This window comes from Etheostoma cragini, chromosome 6 (genome assembly GCF_013103735.1).
Source record: "Etheostoma cragini isolate CJK2018 chromosome 6, CSU_Ecrag_1.0, whole genome shotgun sequence".
NCBI lineage: Eukaryota > Metazoa > Chordata > Actinopteri > Perciformes > Percidae > Etheostoma > Etheostoma cragini.
Window position 1 is genome coordinate 20899376 of NC_048412.1, and position 13190 is coordinate 20912565.

Consider the following 13190-nt stretch of genomic DNA (forward strand, 5'->3'; position numbering starts at 1 on the left):
TTTCATAAAGATTTCAAAAAAATCTAAGTATATTCAAATACTAGGAATTGTTTGACATTTTATGACATACTATACAATTACTTTTTGACATTCTTACAACATACTTTGACTTTTTGACATACTATACTATGACTTTTTATTGCTTTTTTGACATACTATACTTTAACTTTTAGACACTTTCATAACATACTTTGACTTTTTTGAAATTTTTATGACATACTATGACATTTTGAAAGTCTTTATGACATACTATGACACTTTATGACATAATGTACAATGACTTTTTAGGGTCTTTTTTGGAAATTTTATGACATACTATAGTATGCCTTTTTATTACTTTTTTTGAAATACTATACTTCAACTTTTAGACATTTTTATGAACTACTATACTGTGAACGTTTGACATTTTTGTAAAACTTTGACTTTTAGACACTTTCATAACATACTTTGACTTTTTCAAAACCCTTATGACACACTATGACGTTTTATGACATTTACTTACTATGTACTACATACAATGACTTTTTGATATTTTATTACATAATATGAATTTTTGACATACTATACTATGTGTTTTTTGGAAATGTTATGACATACTATAGTATGACTTTTTATTACTTTTTTGACATACTATACTTTAACTTTTAGACACTTTTATGAACTACCATACTGTGAACGTTTGACATTTTTTGTAAAACTTTGACTTTTTAGGAATTTTTATGACATACTATACTATGACTCTTTAGACATTTTTAATGACATGCTATATTATGACATACTATACTATGCTTTTTATATGATGTACTATACTATGACCTTTTGACATTTTTATTACGTATTTTAACTTTTTTGAAATTTGTATTACACTAACTTTAGAAAAAAAACGACATACAATGACTTTTTGACATTTTATTACATACTATATTACATACTACATACTTTTTATGACATAGTATACTATGACTTTTTATGACATACTATACTGTGACTTTTGACATCTAAATTATATACTACACTATGATTTAACATTAACATTTTGATGACATACTATACAATGACTTTTGGACATTTTGATGACTTGCTATTCTATGAATTTTTTAAATTTTGATGACATACTAAACTATGATTCTTTGACATTTTTAGGACATACTATACTATGCTATGACTTTTGCTATGCTGACTTTTTATGACATGTGAATACTATGAATTTTTATAAAATACTATATTTTGACTCTTTACATTTTATGATATATTATACTTAGAATTTTTTACATTCTTATGGCATGTTACCTGTGAGTGGCGACCATAGTTTCTTTTTTAATGACAGTAATATGATGAATATAAAAAACTAACAAGGCACATAACTTTCTGCATGTTTTTCTAGGTTGCATTTCACATCCAACCATACAGAGGACGAAACGACCAGAGTGTGCATGACAACATCAAGTACATCATTGACAGGTAGGCTGCTCCTCTCATTCAACTTAAATAGAAAACCATTAAGATTTCATGTACAAAAGAAATAAAACCGAAAAAGATGCAAAACTTTTTATTTATCCATTAATATTTGTTTTTTAAAAAGCACAATATTAACAACATTACACATCACAGTTTTAGTCCTTTCTTTTCTTTTTTCCCCCAGCCCCCCTACCCCGAAACACACAAACACATACAATGTAAGACAATCCAAAACTAAAACCAGAAAGTATTTTTCAAGTGTGGGAGGGAAAACAGTATATTCCCCTTAAAAATTGACATTTTTTTTAATATTGGCCATTTAGGCTCTGCATGCACATTTTCATCACAGTACGGAAAGTTGTGAGTAGACGTCAAATTTAGGGCCTAAACGTAATTTGGCTTATTTCAATGGTATATTGGAATACACTAGGTCCTGCAGTCTGTGAGGCAGCGACAAATTCTCCTCAATTGGTCTCCAAAAGACTGAAGATCCAAGATTGAACCATATAGATAGAGGGTGTTAAAAAAAAGGGCTTAAAGTGTATCTTAAAATCTGGGAGAGGCATAACTTACAAATACGTTTTTGAAACAAAAGCATTTTTCCAAATTTTTAAACACCACTTTTGCTCTGAAAAGGAACATCTGTCAACTACATACAAACTCCCCAAATACCAAAGATATTTAGATTCCAAGCAATTTAATAAGAAATAGAATACAAATCTTAATATTTTGCCTCTATAGTGATAGTATATCAGGCTGTAAATGAAGAGTCTGTTACCTTCTGGCTTTTTATCTAGTACACCTATTCTGTCTTAATTTTCCCTCAACTAACATGTTTGTCCATGACAACATATTCTGATAATATCTGCAGAGTTTCCGTTAAATTTTCTCTGGACAGTCATGATAAGTGACATTAGGTCAAAATAATATTTACTTGTTACCAAAAAATTAACTAGTTATTAAAGCAATACTTGACTGTGTTATTGTTGTCTTCAAAGGTACAGTGAACATGGCGCCTTCTACAAGTTTACCTCCAGCACAGGGAAAAGTCTTCCTCTATTCTACATCTATGACTCCTACCTGACTCCTCCTGAGTCCTGGTCTGAATTCTTGACTCCCACAGGCTCCCACAGCGTGCGCGGCTCAGCCTATGACGCCATCTTCATTGCCCTGATTGTGGAGGAGCGTCACAAGCATGACATCCTGGCAGGTGGCTTTGATGGCATGTACACTTACTTTGCTTCCAACGGTTTCTCCTTCGGCTCTTCTCACCAGAACTGGAAGGCCATCAAAGCTTTTTGTGACGGCAACAATCTCCTCTTCATCCCCAGCGTTGGACCTGGTTATATTGACACCAGCATCCGGCCGTGGAACAACCACAACATGCGCAACAGGGTAAATGGTCGTTACTATGAGACGGCCCTGCAGGCAGCGTTGAATGTGAGGCCGGACGTTGTCACTATTACGTCTTTTAATGAATGGCACGAGGGGACACAGATAGAGAGGGCGATGCCCAAAAAAACAGTGACCCGTGTGTACTTGGACTATCAGCCACATGGACCCAATCACTACCTGGAGTTGACCCGCCGCTGGGCAGAGCAGTTCAACAAAGAGAAGGCGCAGTGGCTCATGTGAGCTTTTATTGATCAGACTTGAAACAGCATGCACAAGTGTGTGTACACATGAAGGAGCAGCAACAAAAGATAGGGAAGTGAATGTAGAGGTCAGTTATTATTAAAAGGTTATTCTGGGGAATTTGTTCCATTGACAGCCCAGAGTCCTTAATTGGGTCTCTGGTCTTTGTTCACTTAACGCAACTTAATCGATTGTCTCAAACACCGCGAGAAAACTGTCACCACATAATTGAATGGCCTGAGACGTAGCCCATGTATGATCCTTGTTTCTTTCTCTGCCGTTAAATAATATATTTGATTCCAATAGCCAGACACTTATGGTTTCACTTTCAGTCACAATTGGCTGTCAAGTCAAATGAAACCCTAATATTGATCTTTGGAAGCAAATGCTTATTTTGTAATAGGTCAAACTATTGCTTAAAGAGTAAAATGTGTTATTTTGTGAAACATTTGGGTTTGACAGCATTTTCAGTAGGATTTTGTATCATTTGGGATTTGTTGCTAACCAACAAAGGCATTCAGTGTCAGTTTGACTTGCTTTACTTTGCTAAAGAGATTAACAGACAGGTTGGTAAGTATAGTTACTCTAAACTTGGCCTTAAGGTTGTTTCGTGTAATTCCCTTTAAGGAAAGCCACATTCATGTTGGGCACACACAACCTTCTGTCACTTAACTAAAAACAGCATCAGAAGAAGCTTGAGGCTCAGTGTTTGAGTGTCTGAATAAAACTGTACCACTTGCTAGATTACTCTGCTATATCTTTGTTTGATTTAAATTGATGAAATCCTGCTGTCTATTAAAGTAAAAGGTACTTTCACTTTTAAGAATAAAACTATGCTCTTTGGTTATGAAGGACACTTCTGCGTGGCTTCTGATAGTTTCTTTTCTTCAAAAACACTTTACTTTCAAACACCTAAAAATAAAGATGTACTTTGTCTCAAATATTTTCTTATGCATGAATAAGTCTGTCTTGGTAGACAAGACTCTTCAACCTTGCGTGGAAGTTTGAGACAGTGCCTATGGAGTAGCATACCTGGGTGGTGGTTCCCCTCTTCAAAAAAGGGGACCAGAGGATGTGTGCCAATTACAGGGGTATCACATTTCTCAGCGTCACTGGTAAAGGGGTGCACTTTGTCACCAACAATATTTATGGACAGGATATCAAGGCGTAGTCAAGGTGGGGAGGGGTTGCAGTTCAATGGGCTGGGGATCTCATCGCGGCTCTTTGCAGACGATGTTGTCCTGATGGCATCATCGGCCTGTGGCCTTCAGCACTCACTGGATCGGTTCGTAGCAGAGCGTGAAGCGGCTGGGATGAGGATCAGCACCTTGGGATCCGAGGCCATGGTTCTCAGCATGTATTATATTCAATTTATCGCACCGTTCTAACAAAAAGAGAGCTGAGCCAGAAGGCAACGCTCTCAATCTACCGGACAGTTTTTGCTCGTACCCTCACCTATGGAGCTCGGAGTAGAGCTGCTGCTCCTTTCCGTCAAAAGGAGCCAGTTGAGGTGGTTCGAGTATCTGGTAAGGACGCCTCCCCGGCGCCTCCCTAGTTGGAGCTGGTTAGTGTGGCTCGAGAAAGGGAAGTTCGGGCTCCCTTGCTGGAGCTTTAGTCCCTGCAACTGGATACCGGATAAGAGGACGGAGATGGATGGATGAATAAGACTGTGTAACTGAAAAACAAAACTTTTATTGGGACTTTGACTTCCATCATGAGTTTACATCAGGCATTGACAATGTAAAAAATGCTCCAGTTTGACATGCAAACTGGCAGATGAATTTCATGCCGTATATCAACTTGGGCTATGTGCAAGTCTGACATATTACAGTATTTTACACATAGAAATGTGATATACTGTAGTTTACGCTACAACATAAACCAGTTATTGTAACTGTAGCAGGTGACCAATTGCAGTGCTAACTGACTTGTGGATAAAATAAACACAGGGGATTTATAATTTAATAAATAGTTTTGGACAAGTCTGATGTATAGTCAACGCATTTCCCAGAACCCATCCCTTATTACAAAGAATTATTCAGGGTATAAAATAGGTGCTTACCACACCATTTACTGTTAAATTAATAAAAATTAAAACCCAAACCATTGTTTTCTCTGTTAAGCCACATTGCTTTGACAATACAAAAAGAGAGTAGTTTTATGCAAACAAATAAAATAAAATAAAAATCCATACATACCTATTTCTGAATAAATAGTAAAGAACTGTGACACTCCCCCATAATCCTGTTATATTGGACCAATAGTAATGCAGAAAAAATGTTCATCAACAGTTATATAAGAACTTAAAGCAGCCACCAGAACAATATCAGCCACCATCGAGTTGCTCCTGAGTTCTAATACTTCCTGAAAAAGACTCATTCTTCCATGTCAACATGAAAAGGATTCATCTTTTCTGAGAAGCCCCAGGTCAACGGCGGCTGGGCGTCTCAGCGCGTGTTGTGCAGTGTAGAGAGTTCAAAAGGTCATTCTTTCCCCGAGTCCTCTGACAGTCCATATTTGTGCTCCAGCACATTAACCGTAGAAGAAAGGGCACTGCAAACAGAATTACAGTCATGTTTCGTTTAATGCACCAAGTGTCCTTCACAGTAAACGTGGGAGAACACAATGCAATAAAGCTACTCCACATAGTATTTTAGTATTGTTGGCACCCCTTTGCAGCTGAAACCAGATATTAGTCTGCTCGTTATTGAAAAACACCCCTGAATACCTGAGTATTTACCTATTCTGACTGAACATGCTTGACTACATTTAGATGACTTGTTTCTAGGAGTCATAATTCCCTTCTCCCCGAGTTGTGTAGTAAACAGGAAGGCACAATCACAACACTACTGTATGCTGTATGACTGCAGAATAGGTTCTCTTTGTTGCCCTACATGTGCATAGGCAGCCACCCGTGTCCCAAATCCATCCTGCAGTTAATACAACTTATATACAGTATGTACTACATACTTGTCATGGTATAATATTTCAGCATATTCTAAAATGTCAACAGTAATGCCAGACCTAAAGTGTCAAACTGCAACTTTAAAAGCTACTGCCAATTAAAACTACAAAGAGTCATCAAAATGTTTTCCCCAAAAGATAATACTAAATACTTTTTGCTATCAAAATTTATTTTGCAGCCGTTTCTCCACCACCCACGATTTATTTAAATATGTTCTACCTGTAAGCATCTTCCATACTCTTACTCAAAAACTGGCTGGAGTATTCATTTTGTCTGCTTCGTCACAATACACTGTGAACACACTGCATCCTAAAAAACAGCTATACTCAGTAGTTTTGGATGGATTTGAGACACAGGAGATGTATTCGGAAGTGCACGAGTTGTTATTCACATTTCACTACCAGATGACAAACTGCAGGACCCGTCTCAGTTTTTCTCACTTTGATCAATATTTATTTATGACTGAAATCTAAGCCATCATATCCTTTGTCTGACCTCTTTTGCTGCATTGAGGTATAATGTGACCTTTATCACGTTTATTTATTTTCTATAGTGACAAATAGTGAAGAAGAAAAAAATATCATAGGAAAAATGAGAACAAACTTAATGCTAAATTAATTTCACAGTGCAATTATGAAGATATGCCAACAGCATGTTAGACCACATTCTTGATTTGTTTTCCTTTGCATAAATTTTAATTCTCCTGCAAATTATTTTGTGGAAATTATTGGTGGATATAACTTCACTTGAACAAGCACACACTAAACTGCAGCGACTGAAAGCTAAGGAAGTAACAGCATGAACCCACCAGCCGGGTCTGATGATGCGGTATTTCCCAAGTACCGATAGGTCGACCACGGTGGAGCCGAGGCGGCTGTTGTCTCCTACTGGTCCGCCATCCACCACCAGAGCTAGTTTGGGCCAGAGCTCCTGGAACTCCTTTAGGAGGAAAACACAGCAGTATTAAAAGACTAGATTAGGTTCAACTTTATTGTCATTGTGTTGAGTACAAGCACAAAGACAACGAAATGTAGCCTGCGTCCAACCAAAAGTGCAAAAAGAGCAGAAAAGTGCAACGTGATACGAGTATAGACAGGACAAGAAATATAGTGCAGTGTAGACAGTAGTGTACGGTTGGTTTCCAGGATGTGGTTTAGAGTAATATAAATTAAATAGAAATATGTGCGGTGTATTAGCAGTTCCCTTCTGAGAGCAGAATAAATATGGCTATGAAATAGGAACAATGTCTGAACAACATGTACAAATATGTGCAATGTAGTAGCAGTAAGAGTATAACAGTAAGAATAATCTAGATATATGCAGGGAATTATGAAAAAAGGATAATTTTGTAAGTTTAAATGACAAAGAGATACAGTAAAACAAGGAGAGACACCAATCTGAATTAAGAAGCCAGGAAACACAGTGAATGTCAAACTCTGAACAAAGCCTCTCTAAACTTGCATGTATTATTTTTCCACTTACGTTTACGGCCACGGTGCTCGTGTTTGAGCTGATGTTGGCGCTGGTGAGTGCGAGTGGTTCAGCACACATCTGGCAAAGGCGTCTCATAAAGGCATGGTCCGGGATACGCACGCCTACAAGCTACAGGACACGAGGACACGTAACAACAACAGATGGCCGACGTTCATTATTAAACCATTTGTTTGCTGTTTTATTTATAGCAATATCCAGTCAAAATTGAGTGGGCTTACTGAAGTAAAGGGGTTGAGATCTGGGTTCAGGGCTTCAGATCTTTCCAACACCAGAGTGACGGGACCAGGCAGCAGGTCACCTAGCAACGCTTCCTTCACCTTCACCTTGCAGTACCTGCCCGTGATGAAATAATGGGGAAGTTGAGCAGAGCTTTTGAAAGCGGTGGTACAGCGAGTCACTATCTGAGAAAGTTTAGATACTATGGCACAGTTCCAAATGGTAACTCAGTACCCGATCTAGGTTTAATCCAAGAGCTTGTCATTTGCTAGTCGGCCTTATCTCCTCTTTATTAAATGTGGGATTTACTTTCAAATGCCTTGATGTAAGACATCATAACCTAGTAAATTATTTAATAAATACCGGGTCACGAAAAATGTAAATTCGGTCTTGTTGGCCTAGAGACCGTATCTTTGCCTCTTCTACGTGTGACACATCTGTGGATGACTAATATATTTGTGCAATATGGTAGGTCTACGAAGAAACTATGAGTTACTACTGATGTTTTAAAATACAAAAATATAAAATAAATTAAATGGTAGTTCTGTTAGAAACATCAGCTTAACACTGGACCCAAATATCAGAAAGGTTTTTGTTTTGTTTCTTTTTTTACAGTTTTCAGAAGTAATTCAAAATGAAAATCTGTGGACCGTTTCTCTGCTAGTGGTGGACGTGCTCTAACACCCTGAGATCAATCAGATTTTTTTTTTTCCATCCGCAGATTCCGTGTGGCCCTTCTCATCACGCTCATGTTCACCATCCATAAAAAAAAAATCAACAGACACACGAACAGTCACTTACTTATAGATATCCTGGATTTCTCCTACACAGATGGCCAGTGGTTTATGTCCATTTCGTCCTTTGATGTCGTAGGTTTTTCTGACAGCTTCAGAGTTCTGGGCCAGACATGCCAGGCCGTAGATGGTGTCCGTGGGCACACCGACCACGTGACCCTCCTTAAGAGCCTTCACCGTGTAACTCAGGATTTCAGCCACATCTGACGATCAAAAACAAGGAGGACATAAAACAGTGAGGGAAGTAATATAAATACATGCACTACTTTCAATAACACTGTATCAAACATGTCAGTAGTACATTGTAAATTCATTTGGGGAGGTGCAGGGCTGAAAGAGATAAACGCATTGAATGAGAATGTTGTTCCAAACTTTTGGCCTGTACCGTGTGTGTGTGTGTGTATATATATATATATATATATATATATATATATATATTTTTTTTTTTTATTAACTGATGACTGTTGTTCTTGCACTAGGCCGTTTTCTGCTAAAACCCTAATCTAATCCCAGCTGTGGGACTAATACAGGATCATCTTTAAATCAAAGTGGGAGATGTCCATGTCATGCATGTCAGAAAAATCGGAAATAGGGTTAGAAATGAACTCTCTGGTCCACCTGCCACAGTGTTTGGTGAGTTAAGCAAATCTAGCAGCCTCTCGCATTTTACCAGTTACTAGCATGTGGCTGGTGCTAATGTCCAACTCTAACATGCTGCAAGTGCTATGTTTGCGTTACCTAACGTTACTGAAAAACAGTCCGTTTGTATTTATTTAGTAGCTAAAATCTATCATTCATTAAGAGGCGCGCACACACTTCAGCTATGAAGTTCACGCTGGCTGACCTGTGTGCTCCTCCTGAGGAGCGGACGGCCCACGGCAGGTCGGCGGCAACATCCGCAGCACTGTGGTCTTGAGCTCTTTACACATGTCCTCTCCGGGTCGACGAGCCGTGGCTGAACTGTGAGCTCTTCTGGATTTGATTAATTCAACAGCGATGCTACAAACGGACTTCATAAAACCAAAGCGGCGAATGGTTCATTTCACAGCCGGTGAGCATGTTGTAGTCGGACCCGGAAATAACAATTATCTTCCGGGTTACGCCCCCAAAGAATGACGCGGATTTCCGCATTAGGCCGGACGATACATTTAATTCTTATTTTAACTAAATTTTATTTACATAAATCTAAGTTTTTGAAAAAGAAGCCAAGCTTTTTTGAGCTGGCTGCCAATATTAAACAATACATTGTTTCCATTTCTATCTGTACAAACAAAAAAAAAGCTGTTAGATCATATGACCTCTGTAAGCTTTACAAAATATTTGTATGTTTTTCTTTTTTCTTCTTCTTTTTCTTTAGTAACCCCTTGGAAAGAAAGCAAATTGTTAAGATGTACAGCAGATGTTGCTTCCTACTGTATGTCCTCATTCTTCAATAAAGTTTGAAATGAAACACGTTGTTTCTAGATATGGGAGGCGGGGGGGGGGGGGGGGGGGGGGGGGGGGGGGGGGGGGGGGGGGGGGGGGGCGGACTTCGGAGAATACACGGGTGATGATGTCTTTTTTTAAATATATTGATATTGAACAAAACATTTTACGCAAAAAGAAAGAAAAACATATATTATTACTTTTTTGTGGACTTGATGGTAAAACAGTTTTTATGTCTGTCTCTATAAGTATTTTTATTAGGCCTATTTTATATCCCAAAAAGTTGCCATCAAAATGTTAAAAATTTACAAAAAGTGACATTGTTTTCAAACAATCCATATCGCTACCAACCTTTTTGAAAACTCTTAAATGAATATTACTTGTATAAGATGATTGCCTGTGAAAGTGGAACCCTTTGTTGTATTCCTTTGTGTTTCCCTTGTCTTTTATTTACCTCTGAACCACTGACACATTGTTACTGCTGAAGTTTGCTATCAAATAGTTTAGATACATAAATGAAGACATATTGTAGTCTGGGGTAGCGCTCCTTAAATGCTGTGTTTTGGAAATATGTATGTCTGGAAAAGCATTCTTCACTAACAAGTTTATTTTTTACCTTCTTTCTTTTTTTTTTTAACAATTCCACCGTTCCTGCCTTCTCTCTGCATAGACTTTTTTTTTCCACGGAAGACATGCATGTCAGAATAGGAAAAGCACAGGTGTGTTCAACACCATTAATGATGGCTGCATTCCACTTAGAAAAGGGCCATGTTGACCCAGTGAAATAGCTTCCTGGGACACTTAATGGAATTGAGCCATCGTTAAGATTATCAATTTCAGCTGTGGTTTTCCTACTATGCAAAAAATGTCTGTGAAAAAGGTTCATTGGGGGAAATTGATATCAGCTGTGAGTAACTGCTTAAAAACGCACACAACATTGAAATGCAGAGTTCACGGGGAAGAGATAAGGGCTATGGTCATGGCTTTGAATACAGGTAACAAAACATGCATATTTTCAACTTAACTGCTATAATTTCTCCAAGTATGTTTGTAAAACAGTTGCAGGTTGTACAGAAGACCCAATGACCGTGCAGCCTGATGAGGGTGTTTCACGGGCCAAACAGGTCAGCCACGTTAACCTTTTAATGGCTGTCTGCCAAAACTAACGGGTAAGTAACATGTTATATCCTCCACAGAACCTGGAGGACATCGAGGCCAGACTGGGGACCCTGTCTGAGAGACTAACTCTGTGCAACAGAGTCTCTGATGACTTGAAAGATCTAAGTGATATTCTAGTGGTGAGCTCACTTTTCTGTCCTTTGGCATTTGTGATTTAATGCAGATTTTTTTTAAACGTTAATCTGTATTTCCCACAGAGAAAATCTCTCCAGAATGTGTCCTTACCACTGCGGAAGTGACCACAAGTGGAACAAACCATCCCCCCCCCACCCCCCCCTTTTATGATTAAACAAATTAAAGATTAACTGCCAATTTAAACTGAAGTCTTCACTTCATTGAGCAGAAGAAGCAAACATTTCAGTGACAAGGATAAGGGTTTATTAGTATTATATTGCTCTCAATTCAGAAATGTATTACTTTATATGAAACAAGCAAACTTCACATTATATATTCTTAAAAAAAAACAACTAATCTTTTAATTAAGTCACTCTTTGGGTGTAAGACATTCCTTTGGAAGCATATGGTTTCTTTCTAAATATTGCCCAATTGACAATCCTTCTTTTCTTGATCTAAAACACCGATCAAGCTGCTTCCAAACAAATGTCTTTGAGTAATTTGCTGACATGAGCGTTTCAGGTAAACTACAGAGACAAACTTGGGGCACATCACAAACCATTTCTGCCTATTGATTAAACAAAACAATGTTTTGACTCATTGGTGAAGATAAATAATAATCCACATCTTTAAAATGTGAAAGGCTGAGATGATTACATAAATGGAGTTTGCCCAAATGAAAGAAACTGCCTACATTTGACCAAAATAATTCTTAAAACAGAATCATTTACTTCAAAATAATCCAGTTGGTTTTAAACAGAATGTAAAAAGATTGCTGTGCTGCCACATTCATGGGAACACCACTCCAAATGTGAAATGCAATATACTGGCGTTCAAGAAACATGCTTTTACATTGTAGGCAATGGAAAGGTAACGTTTGCCTCTTGAGTTCCGCATATAAGGGTTTGGCAGAGTATCATTTAACAAAGGGAGGAATACATATCGTCTTAGAGTCAGTATTTAAACTGGTGAATGCCGCACATAAAATTGCATAGTTTTTTTTTTTTTTTTTAGACAGTATGCATGTATAATATATGTTGATGGTATGAACTTAATTTCTGGCAGTAATTTCAGAGTGCCTTGACAAGAAAAGGGTGCGTAAATGATCAACATTTCTGTAATACAATTGAACCAAGTAGGGGCTCTCCTGATATCTCATACTGCATATGTGGAATGGTTTAGAGCACACGGTGTGACTGAGCCTTTTACAACTTATCAACTGCGTTCTTTGCACCTCCTAAATGTTGGCAAAAAGAAAGCCAAGCATGAGTTATGTGACATGCATGTCAGTTTGGTTTGATCCCACAACCTGGAATTTAAATGTAGACTTGCATCAGTTATGTTGTCTATCCATGAATGACTTTCCAAACAGACAGCTGCAAAACAATAATTTTTGCACACGCTTTTCTGTCTCAATGCCTTTGCCTTATTGTGATCTGCTGCTGGAAAGATTGCCAGACACTCAGTGAAAATTAGTGTGTTGGCATGTTAATAGCAAGTCTGTCTAAAGCAGAGACTGCCAAGGCAAGGAGGCTCATAAAACAGCTATGTTGTAAGGCTAAGTAGCTCTACACTCTAGTATACAGGGCATAATGCCTTTGTTCAATCATCATTGCATTGTGTCCCATGTGAAACAATACTGTTAAAATGTACTCTCAGCAGGAGGCTATATGTTACATATATTTTCTTACTTTGGGGACTGTACAAAAGCCCAGCTGCTTGAAGAACTATTCAACTAAGCACAGCAAAAACACCTCTGCATAAATGTGACCGGGGGAAATACAAGGGTAGAGGCTATACATTAGCTCCAAACTCAGTAATTCAAAAGTCTTTACAAAAATACAAATTCTAGAATAATCTACAAGTTTCTCAAATGTTTACACTAAAATGTACTGTATTTACACTGTCGC

General features: G+C 37.9%; 2 protein-coding genes across 2 annotated transcripts in view; one reads left to right on the forward strand and one right to left on the reverse strand.

Annotated features, from left to right (window-relative positions):
- The window catches only part of LOC117946819 (glycoprotein endo-alpha-1,2-mannosidase-like protein), a 16215-nt gene extending 12601 nt beyond the window's left edge, over positions 1-3614 (forward strand). Inside the window, exons 3-4 of the mRNA XM_034875213.1 lie at positions 1385-1461; positions 2457-3614. Of these exons, the coding sequence (XP_034731104.1) occupies positions 1385-1461; positions 2457-3093 (714 nt within the window). The 3' untranslated portion in view covers positions 3094-3614. The remainder of the gene's footprint in view (positions 1-1384; positions 1462-2456) is intronic.
- A 1155-nt stretch (positions 3615-4769) lies between these two features.
- On the reverse strand, positions 4770-9666 carry yrdc (yrdC N(6)-threonylcarbamoyltransferase domain containing). The gene is made up of 6 exons (XM_034875222.1): positions 9407-9666; positions 8570-8765; positions 7771-7885; positions 7541-7660; positions 6867-6997; positions 4770-5646 (listed from the first exon to the last, which is right to left on the reverse strand). The coding sequence occupies exons 1-6, from the start codon at positions 9576-9578 to the stop codon at positions 5577-5579; spliced, it is 804 nt and encodes a 267-aa protein (XP_034731113.1). The 5' UTR covers positions 9579-9666; the 3' UTR covers positions 4770-5576.
- Between the last annotated feature and the right edge of the window lie 3524 nt (positions 9667-13190).

Coding starts and splice junctions, on each gene's coding strand:
- yrdc (XM_034875222.1), bottom strand. CDS start 9,578: ATGAAGTCCGTTTGTAGCATCGCTGTTGAATTAATCAAATCCAGAAGA. Junction 7,661..7,770: donor ATCTCAACCCCTTTACTTCA/GTAAGCCCACTC, acceptor CGTGTCCTGTAG/CTTGTAGGCGTGCGTATCCC. Junction 6,998..7,540: donor CGAGCACCGTGGCCGTAAAC/GTAAGTGGAAAA, acceptor TTCCTCCTAAAG/GAGTTCCAGGAGCTCTGGCC.